Genomic DNA, 17,930 nt, shown 5'->3' on the forward strand with positions numbered 1-17,930 from the left:
CTAGTGGGAGACTGTCAGATTCACCACCACGCTGGACGTGAGGTAGGGCTGCGGATGCTTCTCTGAAGAAGCGGTAGCTTCACCTTTTCGCTCGTTCCAAGAAGACTCTGTCTTCTCAGCTGCATCTGGGGTGATGTCTCCTGATTCAGAATCCTGTTCGTATGCTCCTGGAGCAAAGGAGCAGATTGTCAGCGGTAAGCTGCCTCACCTCCATCAGCTCCCAGGGACCCTACTACATTGTGGGAACAGATTATTCCACACAGAACAGACGACCTGCCCCTAGACTCCTTTCCTGCCAGCTAGGTTCTGTTTGGCTTGATCCCACACCTGCAGCAAATACAGCGAGCAAGAAGGGAACAGCCTTTGTCAGGCGGGAAGTATCTGAAAAGGCCCGTGTGCGAGGGCTCCGATTTGCTGCTGCTTCTCTGCAATGACGGTGCCCCGTGTACTGTGGATATTGCTAAGGACTGCATGGGTGCGTGAAGGGAAAGCACACACATAGAAAGGTGGTGGGGAAAGGCACCCAGCACAGCTCCGCTGGGCAGGCTGCTGTACAGCCAAGCGGGCAGCTTCACTTTCACTTTAAAATAACAGGATTTCCACTTGTCAGGCAATATGCTGCACTTGAGGAAACGGCTTGGGAGCGCCTGTCCCAGAAGGGAGAGCAAAGACTGCCACTGAGCAGCAGCCTCAGGCGCCTCTCGGCTAGGCTGCTGCTGGATCTGCTTCCTTGCCCACACCTCCTCCTCCTGACAAGCCCAGCCCTCTCTTTGCAACAGAAACCTTCCTTTCTGATGTGTTGAGTCTTGACACACCACTGAGGAAGAGAACAAGGCAATCTTGCTGGTGTTTGTTCCCGGCAGCACCTTCACTCCAGCCTCGCAGAGGACCAGGGTGCCAGGGTACCCTCACTGATGATCTGTCCTGCTCCAGAGGCTTCATTGCAGAAGAGCTAACCTTCCCTTCGCTCCCCCTCTGCACCCTGTCCACAAAGGCGCCCCTGTGCTCCAGGAGCGGGGAGGAAGGCTGGGGATGGATGGGAGGAAGGTCACACCTGCAGAGTCTGGATTGCTCCTTCCAGCCACTGCACACAGGCGCTCCGAAGGGTTGCCTTGGTGACCTCGGTCTCCTTGGAGAAGCCCCAGGAGTCCATCTCCTTGCAGAAGTAGTCATGTGGGTCCTGCAGGCCCAGCTCTTTCAAATGCTTCTTTATGGGCTCCCTAGGAGCAAGGAGGGGATGAGTGTCCTCACTGCAAGCCTCCCTCTGCAGGCTGGCAATGCTGACCTGCCCCCGGGGGCCCCGACGGCAAGCCTGCGCATCGGCAGTCCTAGCCATGTCGTGCTGCTGTGCTGAAACAGGAGCCCGAACTCAGCTCCTGGTGCGGTCACCAGTTGGCTGTCTCCTGGCAGAGCAGTCCGCTGTGTGGGACGGTTCCTGTTGTGGGGCCGCGTTTGCCCACGGCCGCAGCATGATTTAGGAACGCCGAGGTCATACGGGGCCAGTGCCGATCCCCACCTCAACCTCCCGTTGGTCCTTGCACCTCTGGCCCGCTCCATGAGGCTCTCCCCAGGCCCCAGGAAGGGAAGTGGAAATGCAGTCTCTGCTGGCTCCTGCCCTGGCCAGTGCCTGCTTTCACACATGAAATGAATCCGTGCTCAGCCTGCTGGAGCAGGGGCTGGGGCTCCGTGCCCCTCTGCAGAGCAGGCCGATCGCTGCCCGCCCTCAGCCTCTCTGGTGCTGGAGGGCCATCCTGAAGGACCTGGGCCAGCCCGGCTGTGGCTGTGGTGGGTCGGGCAGGGTCTGACAGGCATCTCCCGGGGGAAGGGAAAACAGCAGGATGTGCATGCTGGTGGGAGCACGCACAACCCTAGCAGTGAGCTCGCTGCCTTTGGGCGGGAGACACAGGGGACATGAGTAGGCAGGATGGCGGTGTGTAGCAACACCGGAAATCTAAAGGACAGAGCGGAGCGGAGAGGTGCAGGGAGTCGTTTTGCAGACAAGGGTGAAGGAGACCAGTGTCGGATAAGCAGAGGAGAGAAACCTGAGCTGCAAGGCTGCAGACAGGACACGGCAAGGGGAGGACACTCGAGCTCTCGGCCCCACGCACCAGCTTTGAAGAGCTGGGGGAGAGCTCGGCGCTGCTCCAGGAATCAGGAGACAGTTACCGAACAGCCTAGACCTCTTCCATCTTGCCGTAAGCCCAGGGCACGCTGTGCCCCGGTGCCTTGGCACGAGCAAAAACTTCTGACATGACATGAAAAAAGAGTCACTGCTGCTGATGTGGAGCCACCAGTGTCTACCAGGAAGAGCCTGCCATTTGCTCTGATTTAAGACTTGTCCTGGAGAACCTATGGTCCGCTCAGGAAAGGTGAGGCTCCACTTCCCCCCTCACAGCGCACCGGCCCTCCCTGCACGCACCCCACCACGCACCGGCTGGGGACGGGAGTCTGGAGGAAATATGTCATGAGCTCCAACAGCAAGCTTTTGCTGCCCGTGCAAATATTCGTGAGGGCTCGGAAGCAAGTTAGGACAAATCTTTTCTGAGTTTTTTCCTGCAGTGGGAGAAGAAAGAGCATCAGTCCAGCCTCACTCCCAGCAAGAAGGGAGCTCCATGCAGGTGTGGACTGACAAAAAAAAAAAAACCGCTTGTGAAGGATGATGGAGCAGTAGCAGCTAAACCAGCTGTTTATGCCTGTTGAGTTCTGCCCTTAGCAAGGCTCCTGCACATCATGTAGGGGGAAGAGTGGGGAGCATGTGCAATGCAGAGAGGAGAGGATATCCCATGCTGTGCAAAGCGCTCCAATACCCTGGAGCCTGTGCCAAAGGCAAGCACCCCGGCAGAGAGCAGGACGGGCACATGGCACAACGTGCCGGTAGACACAGCTGCTGCCCAGTGTGGCCTCCAGCCTCTGAACACCGCGTGGGCCCTCCCATGGTCTGGAGGTGCTGGCTTTAGCCCCACGCCGGGAGAGGGGGAAGCAAAGCAGCAGGCTGCAGGGGGGAAATGCTCACCTTCATTGTGGGAGGGTTCCTCTGGTTCAGGAGGTAAAGCAGCACGTCCTGGAGCTGGTGCTCAATCTTCAGCTCAAACTGGTTGTAGAGAGTAAGGAGGGCTTCTAACATCGACGTCTTTGTACCGTAGTCTGCAGTAAGCAGCTTCTCCAGGAGTATGTGTGCAAACTCATCCACGCTTGCTTGCTCCAGGCAGGCCTGGGCAGGAGGTGAGAGCAACATGGGGAGCATTGTCCCACTCAACTGTCCCCTCCTTTCTGCAGGAGAAAATGCTCCTGCCAACAGCCACCTCCCGTGACAGGAGCTGAACACGCTGCCCAGTTCCAGCCCAGGGAGGGACGTGCGCGCCTGGCGTGCTGAGCAGGCGTGGAGCGCTGCCGAGGTCTGCCAGGGCCGAAAACGCCAAAGTTCACACGTCCGCAGCAGCAAAAGCTTCTGCGGATAATTTTTGTGCAGGGCAGAAGTGAATGAACTGTCATTGCTGGTGGGTGCAAGGCTCCTGCAAACCCACTCAAGGTGACCCTTGGGCGAGATGATCTCCAGAGGTCCCTTCCACCCTCAGCCGTTCCCTGAGTCTGTGAAGGCGAGGAGAAGCCCCCCCACGTATGGTCACTGCAGACACGCAAGCCTGCCGGGGATCTCATGACGTGCTGTGCGCACGGGCTGCTGCAGCCCCCAGCCATCTTCACTGGCTTGCATGAGGCACGGGGGCACTGCCTTGCCAAGACCACGGAGGTGGTCCTGGAGCACGGTGGGCATGGCCGGCGCCTTACCATCAGGCCGAGGCTGGGGAAGACCTGCTCGAACCACTCCCTGCTCTGGAACTGGTGGATGAAGGGTGGCAGCAGCCCTCCGGAGAGAGGGGGCTCGGCGGGCTCAGCCGCGGCCAGCGTGCCCTGCAACAAGAGCGCACGGGGCCAGGCCTGCGCCGTAGAGGTGAGGCGGCCCCGGGCACCTGCAGTCCTGCCTCTGTATTTTTTTAAAGGTGGTAAAAGACTAGAGAGGGTGCAGAAGATAGATAGCCACAAAAATTATTTGAAGTCTAGACGTTTTTCCTTGAAACGGTAGATTTAGAGAGCAACCTCTTTAGCTTATCAAAAAGAAGACTGAAAGAAATCCTGATCCCATTTCCTAAGAACGTTTCCTGGAAGAAAATACTGGTCAGCAGACAGGTCTTTGAACAGGGAAGGGCTGCAAAAAATCAGTAGCTGGAAGATAAAATCAAACACATTCCGGTTAGAAACCTGGCACCACTTTTTTCCGCAAGAGTGATTAATCTCTGGAGCGAGTTCCCAGGGAAGGGGCTGCTCTGCACCTATCGCTTCCCCAGCCCCCTTTCAGGGATGTGCTGGTCACAGGGTGGTGGAGAGGTTCAGGGCAGGGGAAACTGGCCAATATAGCTTGTGGGACATGGAAAGTTGGACTCGGCGTCATGATATTAAATTCTGTGGTCACTGAGATGAAAAGCGTTGAGTGTCTCGGTGTGATCATAAATGCCTGGACATGTCAAGTGAACAGGGAATATAGTTACGAGCGGTAACAAGTATATGGTGTAAAAGGGGGCAGTTTACCCAAAGACTCTTGAGCAAAATTTAGTTGAGAAGAACATATGGAAAGCAGGAATGACAGTGGGGAAGCGGTCACAAATGCCGTATGAGATGTCCTAAAAGCCACAGTAAGAAGAAATGACATTAGTCGATCAGCAACAAACAGATCCTAGCAATGGCCTGGGCCTGATACTACGTGAAGTCGTCCGTTACGGCACAGAAGAGTTCTGACCTTGGAAGGAAACAAGGAGGTGGGCTTCTGTCGTGCAGTGATAAGGCAACGCTTTCGATTTCCAAAGCAGTTTTGGGTGGATATTAAAACAGCAACTACTTTCTTCAGTTAGCAGCATCAGCTAACTTACACTCCAGCAAGTATACGGCTCGCCGACGCATGTTGTTTTTCAACAAATCTCATAATACTGGAGAGGTTTTAGAAGACTCTAAAACCCCACAAATTGTGCCAATAGTTTTGAAGGGTAAGAACAGAAATGTGGGAAACTATAGACCGGTCCGCCTGGCCTCAATCCCGAGTAGAATTAGGGAAAAGCGAAGATGGGATTAGTAAGAAACAAAGACTAGGAGCATACCAACAGGAATCAGTAAAGATTCCTGGATTTATGGAAATAGTGCTTCTCACATAAGCCTGATACTGTTTTGCGATGGGGTCACGTGTTCGGTTCACAGCAACGTAATATGTTCGGGCTTCTCTGTACAGCAAATGACTCGATGCCAGACGATGTTCTGATAACGAGTTCAAATGCTAACACCACCTAACCGGTAGTAAGTGACTTTCACTTGTTCGCTTGGTGAGTCTCATGCAAAGGTCTATAATGGAGAAGAGCCCCCAAAGAGGGGGAGTTGCTTCGGGAGCTCCTGCTGAGCTTCAGTTTCGCACCTAGATTTAGTCAGCATCTTTAGGAGGGATCCAGAAGCAGATCCGCCGCCGCTGGCAAAATTTGCACGCGCTGCAGGGAATGGTGGCTGGGCAGTCAAGGGGAGAGGCAGGGCTGACGCCTGGCAGTTCCTGGTCAGCCAGGAGTGAGGTTCTGCTACGGACGTGGTAGTAGAGGGGGGAAAGTCGAAGATACAGCTCAGTGCATTGAGGAAAATGGTATAAGATGGTGTAAAACACCTCTGTGAAATCAAGGGACTGCATGTAGTGACCGCAGCAATTCCTCACTGTCCTCTCTCATATGTTCTTTAGTGTTGCTTCACGCGGTTAAAAATAGTGAAAAAGATGGGCCGTGGCCAACCTGGACCTATGGGGCCATGCCAGGCCGAGCTGGTCAACTCGTCCGGCAGCTGAACAGGCCACAGGGCTGGAGGAGAGGCCCCAGATGACCCGTCCTCCTTCAGCAGTTCTGAGTGCAACGTTCTGGCGGCCGAGCTAAAGGCACCGTCGAAAGAGAGGGCTGCCCCAGACGGGGCTCTTTGGGGCATTGCCTGCGCCTGGTATCATTCAACGTTCATTACTGGAGGAAAGTACGTTTATCACATCTGGCGGTTAACTCAGGCAGGTGGTGGGATGCAGAGGGGACAGATTTCAAGACGTGATCGGGGGAAACATGGATGCAACAGAGCGCGGATAAATGTGAAGTTTTCTGCATAAGCCGGGATAGTTATCTGCACAGAGGCAGCATGACCGGAGAGACCGCGGTGCCGCAGGGAAGGATCTGGGAAGTCACAGCGGCTCACAAAGAAAGGGGTGGTTTTTGTCTGGAGAAGAGGATATTGAGGTAGAACTTGAAAATGCCTTGTAAAAGCTAGGCCTAAAGAGGATGGCCACTGCGGTGCAGCTGAATCGAGAGCGGGCCTGAGCAGGCTCCGGGAGCTCTGACACCTCCGGGGCTTCGGGAGCCAAGCTCCGGAGCAAGTGCACAACGCGTCTCTCTCTCTCTGAGCCATTATTTCCCCCCAAAAAAGAAAATCACTAAGGCGGGAACATGGTGCAGCACCTTTATGCTGAGGGCAGTGCAGTCCTCCCCGCCACGGCTGCTCCGCCGGGGACGTGCCAAGGAGCAGCGGCGCCAGGGCAGCTCCCAGCGGGGACGAAAGACAAGGCGGAAAGAGGGATGCGAGCGCGTGGGGCGAGACCAGCGGGGCTTCCGGGGCGCAGGGTCGCGCTGGTGTGCGGGCGTCCTCCTGAGCGCCCCGCGAGGCAGGGGTGCAGCAGGCACCGGCAGCGGGCACAGCCTGCAGCGCCCGGCCAGCCCACCGCACAAGCGCCAGCAAAGCCAGAAACGAGTGGGGAGGGGAGGCTGGAGAGCAGCCCCTGCCCCGGCCTGGAAGGTGGTCTGCCAGCCACGCAGGCTGGGAAGGGTCAGCAGCGCCTCACCAGCCAGCAGCTGGCCCCACTCAAAGGCACGTGGCAAAGGGCTTCGATTCCCTCAGAGGCAGGAAGGGTATTAGCAGGGCTTTCCTGGCTGGTCCTGAGCAGCCAGGCAATAGGGACCCTGCTGGTTTTGGTCCTTCTGGCCAGCGGCGCCGGCAGGAGGGTCTGGGAGGGGAAGCGGAGCTGCAATGAGGCCGGGTCCCGCAGCACGTCCGCCCTCCTCGCCCTGCCCGCCGCCCGGGCGGCGACAGGTGGGTGTTCAGGTTTCCGGCAGCCCCGACATCCCGCTCCTGAACCAGTCCGGGGCGGCGTCCAGGAGACGCAGCAAGCAGCACCTCAGCTTCTCCCCTCACCACCTACCTCTTCGCGGCCGTCCAAGGACGTCCCAGACGGTTTCTCCAGCCACTGCGTTGTCCGGGCCATGCCTTCCTGCTCTCCCTCTTTGCCATCGTGCTCTCCATCCTCCCCCTAGCAAGGCAGGAGGGGGAGCTGGGACAGGAGGTCTTCTCCCGCAGCCCGAGGACCCCGGGAGAGGCGGCTGTGCGGAACAAGCCCTGGAGACCCCCCGGCACAAGCCTGGGCTCCGGCAGGGAGCAGGGGGCGAGCGGCCCCCCGAGCCCCCCGGCCGCCCCGCGTTTCCACCATCCGGTCGGTCCCCGTCACACCTCCGGCTCGGCCGAGCGGGGCGGCCACGGCTCAGCCGGCTTGAGGGGCTGCTTTGGCGAGTCGGTCCCCCGACGGCTCTGCCCCGCGGGTTTGGGCACGGGGATGGGTGGCACCTTGGGGAGCGGCCGACGGGGTCCCTGCGGGGAGGCAAAGGCTCGCGCTGGAGAGCAGCCGGCTCCGAGAGCCCAGCGCTGCGGGGCGGCCGGCGCCTGCCCTGGGGCGGCTGCAGGGGCCAAACCGGCTCCCCCCTGCTCCAGGGAGCCCTTTGCAGGCAGACCCCTTGGGGCACGGCGTGAACGAGGATGTCGCCAAACACAGGACCCTCCCAGCACAGAGGTCTCAGAGCAACCAGGCGGCGCAGGACAGGCAAAGAAGAGCACTGGTGCCAAGGAAACAACCCGACAGGCTCACAAGCCGCGGCGGGCGCCGAGCGAGGCGGGAAAGAGAGCGCGGCGGCTGCTCGGCCACGGAGGCGGGTGCCCCAGGAGCTGCTGGCAGGGAACCCGGGCCAGAAGAGCCCCACCAGGTGCCACCAGAGAAACCAGCAGGGTTTGCAGCCGGGGAGGAGGCCGGCAGCACGGCTTCGGCGCGGAAGAACGGGACAGCAAGGACAGCCCGGGAGGAGGCGACGGGGAGAGGAAGCAGATGGGGGCTCGGCAGCCCAGCTCGGCGCACCCCGCTGCGGCCAGGAGCTCACCTGCAGGGCTGGCCTGGGGACCGCGGCCATGCGGGGGGACCCCCCCGGAGCTTCACCCCCGGCCCCCCAGCCGCAGGCAGCGGATGGGAAGGCCCCGAGGAGATGGGGCTGCAGGACCACGTCCGCGTCGGGGTTGTCCCTGTGGCGGACCTGCGGGGAAAGGCAGCGGGGGCTCGGCCGGGTGCCCCCTGCCCCGGACGGGCACGGGTGACGGCACGCCGCAGGGCCGGCACGTGGCACGCTGAGCGCGCCGGCCGCGCTCCTGCCGCCTGCGACGCGCCGCGGGGAGAGGGTGGACGGGAAGGTGGGGGGGGGTCTCGGTCCCCAGGGTGCCGTCCCCACCGCAGCCCCTCTCCTCCGGCCGGGCACAGGGCTGCAGCCGGCCCCCGCCACCGCTACGGCCCCGCCGGCCCGGCGGGCTCAGCCCCACGCCAGCGCCGCCTCTGTCCTCCGCACCTCGGGGTAGAGGCGCAGGTACCGCCGGAGAGCCTCCTCCCGCGGCGCCTGGCGGGGCCGGCGGCCCCCCGCCGCGGACGGCCACCCCTGCCGCAGCAGCCGCAGGTCCTCGTCCCGCGCCCTCAGCTGGGCAAAGGCCTGCGAGGACGAAGGGTGCAGGGTTTTGGGGGGAACAGGGCCGATGGGGCTGAGGGTGCTGGGTACTGCCAGCACCCCGGGGGTGGTGGTTCCCCCCTGCACCCAGAGACCCTGAGGGCTGGGTGCCCGGAGGAGGGGGAGGTGAGCAGGTATGTGAGAAGGTGTGAGCAGGTACCCCAGGATGGGATTGAGAAGGTACCCTGTGGCGGGTGTGAGCTGGTACCCCAGGGATGGGTGTGAGCAGGTACCCCAGGATGGGTGTGAGCAGGCATACTGGGATGGGTGTGAGCTGGTACCCCAGGGATGGGTGTGAGCAGGTACCCCAGGGTGGGTGTGAGCAGGTACCCTGGGATGGGTGTGAGCAGGTACCCCAGGGTGGGTGTGAGCAGGTACCCCGGGATGGGATTGAGCAGGTACCCTGGGATGGGATTGAGCAGGTACCCCAGGGTGGGTGTGAGCCTGTACCCCAGGGTGGGTGTGAGCAGGTACCCAGGGTGGGTGTGAGCCGATACCCCAGGGTGGGTGTGATCAGGTACCCCAGGGTGGGTGTGAGCAGGTACCCCAGGGTGGGTGTGAGCAGGTACCCTGGGATGGGTGTGAGCAGGTACCCCAGGGTGGGTGTGAGCAGGTACCCCAGGATGGGATTGAGCAGGTACCCTGGGATGGGTGTGAGCCTGTACCCCAGGGTGGGTGTGAGCAGGTACCCCAGGATGGGTGTGAGCAGGTACCCTGGGATGGGTGTGAGCAGGTACCCTGGGATGGGTGTGAGCAGGTACCCCAGGGTGGGTGTGAGCAGGTACCCAGGGTGGGTGTGATCAGGTACCCCAGGGTGGGTGTGATCAGGTACCCCAGGGTGGGTGTGAGCAGGTACCCTGGGATGGGTGTGAGCAGTTACCCCAGGGTGGGTGTGAGCAGGTACCCCAGGATGGGATTGAGCAGGTACCCTGGGATGGGTGTGAGCAGGTATCCCAGGGTGGGTGTGAGCAGGTACCCCAGGGTGGGTGTGAGCAGGTACCCTGGGATGGGTGTGAGCAGGTACCCTGGGATGGGTGTGATCAGGTACCCCAGGGTGGGTGTGAGCAGGTACCCCGGGATGGGTGTGAGCAGGTACCCCAGGGTGGGTGTGAGCAGGTACCCCGGGATGGGTGTAAGCAGGTACCCGGGATGGGTGTGAGCAGGTACCCCAGGGTGGGTGTGAGCAGGTACCCCGGGATGGGTGTGAGCCTGTACCCCAGGGTGGGTGTGAGCAGGTACCCCGGGATGGGATTGAGCAGGTACCCTGGGATGGGTGTGAGCAGGTACCCCAGGATGGGATTGAGCAGGTACCCTGGGATGGGTGTGAGGCAGTACCCCAGGGTGGATGTGAGCAGGTACCCCGGGATGGGTGTGAGCAGGTACCCCAGGATGGGATTGAGCAGGTACCCCAGGATGGGATTGAGCAGGTACCCTGGGATGGGTGTGAGGCAGTACCCCAGGGTGGATGTGAGCAGGTACCCCGGGATGGGTGTGAGCAGGTACCCCAGGATGGGATTGAGCAGGTACCCCAGGATGGGTGTGAGCCTGTACCCCAGGGTGGGTGTGAGCAGGTACCCCGGGATGGGTGTGAGCCTGTACCCCAGGGTGGGTGTGAGCAGGTACCCCGGGATGGGTGTGAGCAGGTACCCCGGGATGGGTGTGAGCAGGTACCCCAGGGTGGGTGTGAGCAGGTACCCTGGGATGGGTGTGAGCCGATACCCCAGGGTGGGTGTGATCAGGTACCCTGGGATGGGATTGAGCAGGTACCCCAGGGTGGGTGTGAGCAGGTACCCCGGGATGGGATTGAGCAGGTACCCTGGGATGGGTGTGAGCAGGTACCCCGGGATGGGTGTGAGCAGGTACCCCAGGATGGGATTGAGCAGGTACCCTGGGATGGGTGTGAGCCTGTACCCCGGGATGGGTGTGAGCAGGTACCCCAGGATGGGATTGAGCAGGTACCCTGGGATGGGTGTGAGCCTGTACCCCAGGGTGGGTGTGAGCAGGTACCCTGGGATGGGTGTGAGCAGGTACCCCAGGGTGGGTGTGAGCAGGTACCCTGGGATGGGTGTGAGCCTGTACCCCAGGGTGGGTGTGATCAGGTACCCCAGGGTGGGTGTGAGCAGGTACCCCAGGGTGGGTGTGAGCAGGTACCCTGGGATGGGTGTGAGCAGGTACCCCAGGGTGGGTGTGAGCAGGTACCCCGGGATGGGATTGAGCAGGTACCCTGGGATGGGTGTGAGCCTGTACCCCAGGGTGGATGTGAGCAGGTACCCCGGGATGGGTGTGAGCAGGTACCCCAGGGTGGGTGTGAGCCGATACCCCAGGGTGGGTGTGAGCAGGTACCCCAGGGTGGGTGTGAGCAGGTACCCCGGGATGGGTGTGAGCAGGTACCCCAGGGTGGGTGTGAGCAGGTACCCCGGGATGGGTGTGAGCCGATACCCCAGGGTGGGTGTGAGCAGGTACCCCAGGATGGGATTGAGCAGGTACCCTGGGATGGGTGTGAGCAGGTACCCCAGGGTGGGTGTGAGCAGGTACCCCAGGATGGGATTGAGCAGGTACCCTGGGATGGGTGTGAGCCTGTACCCCAGGGTGGGTGTGAGCAGGTACCCCAGGGTGGGTGTGAGCAGGTACCCTGGGATGGGTGTGAGCAGGTACCCCAGGGTGGGTGTGAGCAGGTACCCCGGGATGGGTGTGAGCAGGTACCCCAGGGTGGGTGTGAGCAGGTACCCCGGGATGGGTGTAAGCAGGTACCCCGGGATGGGTGTGAGCAGGTACCCCAGGATGGGATTGAGCAGGTACCCTGGGATGGGTGTGAGCCTGTACCCCAGGGTGGGTGTGAGCAGGTACCCCAGGATGGGATTGAGCAGGTACCCTGGGATGGGTGTGAGCAGGTACCCCAGGGTGGGTGTGAGCAGGTACCCCGGGATGGGTGTGAGCAGGTACCCCGGGATGGGTGTGAGCAGGTACCCCGGGATGGGTGTAAGCAGGTACCCGGGATGGGTGTGAGCAGGTACCCCAGGATGGGATTGAGCAGGTACCCTGGGATGGGTGTGAGCCTGTACCCCAGGGTGGGTGTGAGCAGGTACCCTGGGATGGGTGTGAGCCTGTACCCCAGGGTGGGTGTGAGCAGGTACCCCGGGATGGGTGTGAGCAGGTACCCTGGGATGGGTGTGAGCAGGTACCCCAGGATGGGATTGAGCAGGTACCCTGGGATGGGTGTGAGGCAGTACCCCAGGGTGGATGTGAGCAGGTACCCCGGGATGGGTGTGAGCAGGTACCCCAGGATGGGATTGAGCAGGTACCCCAGGATGGGATTGAGCAGGTACCCTGGGATGGGTGTGAGGCAGTACCCCAGGGTGGATGTGAGCAGGTACCCCGGGATGGGTGTGAGCAGGTACCCCAGGATGGGATTGAGCAGGTACCCTGGGATGGGTGTGAGCAGGTACCCCAGGGTGGGTGTGAGCAGGTACCCCAGGATGGGATTGAGCAGGTACCCTGGGATGGGTGTGAGCCTGTACCCCAGGGTGGGTGTGAGCAGGTACCCCAGGGTGGGATTGAGCAGGTACCCCGGGATGGGATTGAGCAGGTACCCTGGGATGGGTGTGAGCCTGTACCCCAGGGTGGATGTGAGCAGGTACCCCGGGATGGGTGTGAGCAGGTACCCCAGGGTGGGTGTGAGCCGATACCCCAGGGTGGGTGTGAGCAGGTACCCCAGGGTGGGTGTGAGCAGGTACCCTGGGATGGGTGTGAGCAGGTACCCCAGGGTGGGTGTGAGCAGGTACCCTGGGATGGGTGTGAGCAGGTACCCCGGGATGGGTGTGAGCAGGTACCCCAGGGTGGGTGTGAGCCGATATCCCAGGGTGGGTGTGAGCAGGTACCCAGGGTGGGTGTGAGCCGATACCCCAGGGTGGGTGTGAGCAGGTACCCCGGGATGGGTGTGAGCAGGTACCCCAGGGTGGGTGTGAGCAGGTACCCTGGTATGGGTGTGAGCAGGTACCCCAGGGTGGGTGTGAGCAGGTACCCTGGGATGGGTGTGAGCAGGTACCCCAGGGTGGGTGTGAGCAGGTACCCCGGGATGGGATTGAGCAGGTACCCTGGGATGGGATTGAGCAGGTACCCCAGGGTGGGTGTGAGCCTGTACCCCAGGGTGGGTGTGAGCAGGTACCCAGGGTGGGTGTGAGCCGATACCCCAGGGTGGGTGTGATCAGGTACCCCAGGGTGGGTGTGAGCAGGTACCCCAGGGTGGGTGTGAGCAGGTACCCTGGGATGGGTGTGAGCAGGTACCCCAGGGTGGGTGTGAGCAGGTACCCCAGGGTGGGTGTGAGCAGGTACCCCGGGATGGGTGTGAGCAGGTACCCCAGGGTGGGTGTGAGCAGGTACCCCAGGATGGGATTGAGCAGGTACCCTGGGATGGGTGTGAGCCTGTACCCCAGGGTGGGTGTGAGTAGGTACCCCAGGATGGGATTGAGCAGGTACCCTGGGATGGGTGTGAGCCTGTACCCCAGGGTGGGTGTGAGCAGGTACCCTGGGATGGGTGTGAGCAGGTACCCCAGGGTGGGTGTGAGCAGGTACCCTGGGATGGGTGTGAGCCTGTACCCCAGGGTGGGTGTGATCAGGTACCCCAGGGTGGGTGTGAGCAGGTACCCTGGGATGGGTGTGAGCAGGTACCCCAGGGTGGGTGTGAGCAGGTACCCCGGGATGGGTGTGATCAGGTACCCCAGGGTGGGTGTGAGCAGGTACCCCAGGATGGGATTGAGCAGGTACCCTGGGATGGGTGTGAGCAGGTACCCCAGGGTGGGTGTGAGCAGGTACCCCGGGATGGGTGTGAGCAGGTACCCCAGGGTGGGTGTGAGCAGGTACCCCGGGATGGGTGTGAGCAGGTACCCCAGGATGGGTGTGAGCAGGTACCCCGGGATGGTGTGAGCAGGTACCCCGGGATGGTGTGAGCTGGTACCCCAGGATGGGTGTGAGCAGGTACCCCGGGATGGTGTGAGCTGGTACCCCAGGATGGTGTGAGCCGATAGCCCAGGGTGGGTGTGAGCAGGCATACTTGGATGGGTGTGAGCCGGTACCCCGGGCTGGTGTGACCCGGTACCCCAGGCCGGGTGTGAGCAGCCTGGAGGCCAACCGCGGCGCCACCACCCATGCTGGTGCCCCGGCAGCCGGCTCGGGGCCCTGCTCTGCCCCTGGGGGCCACCCCTGCCGGGCTGCTCGCGCCCCGGGGCCCCGGGTCCTTCCCCTGCGCCGCTCCTACCTGCCGTCGCTCCTCGCCGGCGCTGGCCGAGTCCCGGCCCGCGGCGGGGCCCTGGGGGGCCGAGGTCCGGCTGGAGACGGGGTGCAGCCGTGAGCTGCCCGGGGGCTGCTGGCCGGCGGCGTCCTCCGCCTGGGGCTGCTCCGGGGGTGGGCCGAGGGGCGCCGGGGGGGGCTCGGGGCGCTGCCTGCACTGCACCTGCGGCAGGGGGAGCGGGCAGGGCCCTCGGCGGGGCCGGCAGGCTGGGGCAGGGCGGCGCGGCCCCGGCGCGGCCCCCCACCTTGCGCAGGTAGGGCCCGGGCAGGTAGGCGCCGGGGGGGATGCTGCACAGCTCTCGCCCGATGCCCAGCAGCAAGTGGCCGCTGTCGCCCCCGAACGCCAGGCTTTCGGGGACGGCGTCGAGCTGCAGGTGCCTGCGGGGAGCGAGCGCGGCTCGGGGCGGCGGGCCGGCGGCGGGCCCTCGCCGGGGCAGCACGGCGCCGCCGGAGCGGGGCGCCGGGGCTCCAGCCGCCGGCAGCGCTCGCCTGAGCAGCCGGTTCTCGCCGTCCCAAATCTTCACCGAGCCGTCGCGGCTCGCCGAGGCGAAGAGCTCCAGGCTGGGGCAGCAGCAAAGGGCTGCGGGCGGCGGGTGGGACGGTGCCCGCGCCGGGCGCCCGGCCCCGGCCCGGCCCAGCGCCGCCTGCCTCCTACCCGTGATGCGGTCCAGCGGGTCGTCCTGGACGGGGTGGCAGCGGCGGCCGCCCTCCCGCAGGTCGAGGTGCACGAGGCTGTAGGCGGCGGCGTCGGGGTCCTGCAGGGCCGCGGCCAGGGTGCCGCCGAGGGCGCAGAGCTGCACGGCCGGGTGCGGGCAGGAGAAGCGGCGCAGCGGCGCCAGGCTGTCCTCGGCGTAGGGAGCCACCCGCCACTGCTGCACCGCGCGGTCGGCGCCTGCGGGCACCGCGGCCGGGGCTCGGCGCTTTGGGCGGGGGGTGCCGCTCGGCGCCCCGGACCCCGCCGGCCCGCGGCTCACCTGCCGAGAGGATGCTGCTGGCGCCGGGGTGGGCGGCCAGGGCGGTCACCGGGCCGCCGCGGTGGGCGCGCACCGCGCACTGCACCCGCGCCGTGAACCAGTGCAGCGTGCACAGCCCGCCGTCCGCCAGCCCCGCGACGAGCAAGTACCTGCAGGCGCCCGTCGCTGCAGCCGGCGGCGGCGGGCACCGGCCGGACCCCCGCCTGCCCCGCGGCCGGGGCACGGCCCCCCGCCGCCGCCCTCACCGGTTCGTGCCCGGCTGCTTCAGCGAGGCTCGGCCCCAGCTCTCCTCCTCCCGGCCCCCGGCCCGCGCCTCGGCCCAGCTCCGCAGGGCTTCGCCGGCGTCCGGCACGTGGCTGTAGAGCAGGAGGCAGCAGGGGGGCGCGGGCGCCCCGCGGGGCTCCGCCGCCCCCTGCACCGCCGCCGGCTGCCGGGCCGTGCCGGCCCGCAGGATGCCGCCCCCCTCCAGCAGCACGAAGAGGGTCTCCCGCGGCAGGCAGTAGGCGGCCTGCAGCGCCCGCCGGGCCGGCCCCAGGGGCAGCGCGGCCGCCGGGCGCCCGCTGCTCGCCTCCAGCACCCAGACGCCGGCCGCCGGGCACACGCACACCGCCCGCTCCGGCAGGCCCTGGACCCCGGGCTCCGGGCCGGCCAGGCGGGCCACGGCGGCGCCCAGACGGGCGTGCGGGCGGTAGAGCCGCTGCCACCGCCACAGCTCCGCGGCGCGGCCCCCGAAGGCGCACACCAGCCCCCCGGCCGCCTGCACCTGCAGCCCCGTCACCGCCGGGCAGGCCGGGGCCAGGCCGGCCGGGGCGGCCGCCTCCAGGCTCCAGGCGCGCAGCGTGCCGTCCCGCGCCGCCGACAGCACCAGCGGCTCGCCGGGGACGGCGGCCAGCGCCCGCACCGGCCCTGCGGGGAGCGGGGCGCAGGGGGAGCTGGGGCGGCGGGGGCCCAGCCCCGGCCGGAGCTGGGGGGGGGGGGGCGCCGGCGGCGGCCGCTCACCCGCGTGCCCCGCGAAGACGCCGCGCAGCAGCCAGCTCCGGTCCCAGACCTTGACGGTGCCGTCGGCGGAGGCCGTGGCCACGCAGCCCGCGGCCTGGCAGTAGGCGACGTCGGCCACGGGCCTGGGGGCGGGCTGGGGGTGAGGCCGGGGCCCCCTCGCTCGCCCCCGCCGCCCCCGCCGCCGCGGTTCCCACCTGCTGTGCAGGTCCCGCCGGCGCGCCAGCAGCGTCGCGTCCCGCAGGCTGAACTCGGCCACGCCGGTGCCGCAGGCGGCGAAGCACCGCCGGGGGCCGCCCGGGCCGGCGTCCACGGCCAGGCGGGCCAAGGCGTCGCGGTCGGACAGGTCCCGGCTGGCGGCCGCCCGGCACCGCAGCCGCTGGCCGCCGCCGGGGCTGAAGGTCCAGACGGCGAAGGCGCCGTCCCCCGCCGTCACCACCCGCTCGGGCGCCGGCGCCAGCAGGCAGCAGCGGACGCCCTGGGGCACCGGCGTCCTGGAGAGCACCTGGAAGCGCGGCCCCAGCACCTGCAGGCCGCCCGGCTCCCAGGCCACGTAGCGGTCGAGCGCCGGGGCGTGCAGCAGCCCGGCGATGGGCCCCGGGGCGTCCTGGGCCGCCAGGAGCCGGCCGTCGTCCCCGTGCAGGTGCAGCCGGCTGCGGGCGTCCAGCACCACCAGCAGGCGCTCGGTGCTGTTGTAGGCGACGTGCTGCACGGGGTGCTCGAGGGCGATGCGGCGGAGGTGCCGGAGCCCGTGCGTGAGATACGCCACCTTCAGCTCCTCTTTCTGCCTCTGCCGCCGAGGGACAACGGCCCCCGTTGCTGCCGCGGCCCGGCCCCAGCCCGAGGCGGGGGGCAGAGCAGGCCCCCGGGGCCGCCCGCCCCGTCCTGCCCCACACCTGATCCACCGCCTCCGCCAGGTTGTCCCGGAGCAAGGCCCAGAGCTGGGGGGCTTTCCTCCGCGGGGCCACCACCATCTCCGCATCCTGCCGCTGCGCATCTTCCTCCTCGACCGCTTCCTCTTCCTCCTTTACAGCCTCCTGCTGCTCCTCTTCTCCATCCAAACCCTCACCTTCCTCCTCCGCAGCCAAGCGCCGGGCCGGCAGCCATCCCCCACCAGCGCAGGCTGCCTCCACGGCCGCTGGACGTGGGATCAGCCCCGGGGCGAGAGGCTGCGACACCCCGGGGCGCCCTCCCACCCGGGACCGCACCGTGTGTCCCCCCCGGAGGCAGCCACGGGCAGGAGGGCTGGGAGCGGGGCATCGCGGGGGGACCCGGCCACCCGCATCGCCCACCGCAGGGGCCAGGTCTGCCGGGGAGGGGTCGCGGCCGCGCGACGGGACCGGGACTTACGGCCGCTCTCCTGCGGTGCCTGGGCCATGCGGGGGCTCCGGGGACGGGGGCTGCGGCCGGGTTGGGGGGTCCCAGAGGGCCGAGCTGCAGGAGGGCATCACCCGCCTGCTGCCACCGTCCCCCTCCGCTCTCCCCGCCGCAGCCGTGCCGGACACCCGATGAGGGGCCACCGGGACCCCCGACCCAACGGCCCTCAGGCAGGGCCTGACCCCACAGCCCCCAGCCCTGGTGGGGCAGGAAGGGGAGAGCAGCGAGGCACCTCTGGGTGCCCCCTGCCTGTGCAGGGCACCCGCCGCAGGGTGCCCGCTGCTCCCCCACGGTGCCTACTGCCACCCGGGATGCCCGACACCCACCCCCAGGTACCCACCGCCCACCCTGGGGGGCCGCCGCCAGCCCCGGGTGCCCAACCTGTGCCAGGGCGCCCACCGCCCGCCCCGTGGCCTCGGCAGCGGCCAGCCGC

At 65.6% G+C, this 17,930-nt stretch overlaps 1 protein-coding gene across 1 annotated transcript; it reads right to left on the minus strand.

Annotated features, from left to right (window-relative positions):
* WDR97 (WD repeat domain 97) lies at positions 1-17,498 on the minus strand. Its single transcript, XM_068933774.1, has 22 exons — positions 17,471-17,498; positions 17,017-17,258; positions 16,124-16,910; positions 15,370-16,030; positions 15,125-15,273; positions 14,640-15,042; positions 14,396-14,528; positions 14,119-14,313; positions 13,866-13,980; positions 12,023-12,287; positions 10,128-10,457; positions 10,009-10,073; positions 9,049-9,122; positions 8,712-8,849; positions 8,256-8,405; positions 7,253-7,360; positions 3,787-3,909; positions 3,014-3,211; positions 2,432-2,553; positions 1,055-1,220; positions 524-647; positions 1-167 (listed from the first exon to the last, which is right to left on the minus strand). The coding sequence occupies exons 1-22, from the start codon at positions 17,496-17,498 to the stop codon at positions 1-3; spliced, it is 4,743 nt and encodes a 1,580-aa protein (XP_068789875.1).
* Positions 17,499-17,930: the final 432 nt, after the last annotated feature.

This window comes from Struthio camelus, chromosome 2, assembly GCF_040807025.1.
Source record: "Struthio camelus isolate bStrCam1 chromosome 2, bStrCam1.hap1, whole genome shotgun sequence".
In the NCBI taxonomy this organism is placed as follows: domain Eukaryota; kingdom Metazoa; phylum Chordata; class Aves; order Struthioniformes; family Struthionidae; genus Struthio; species Struthio camelus.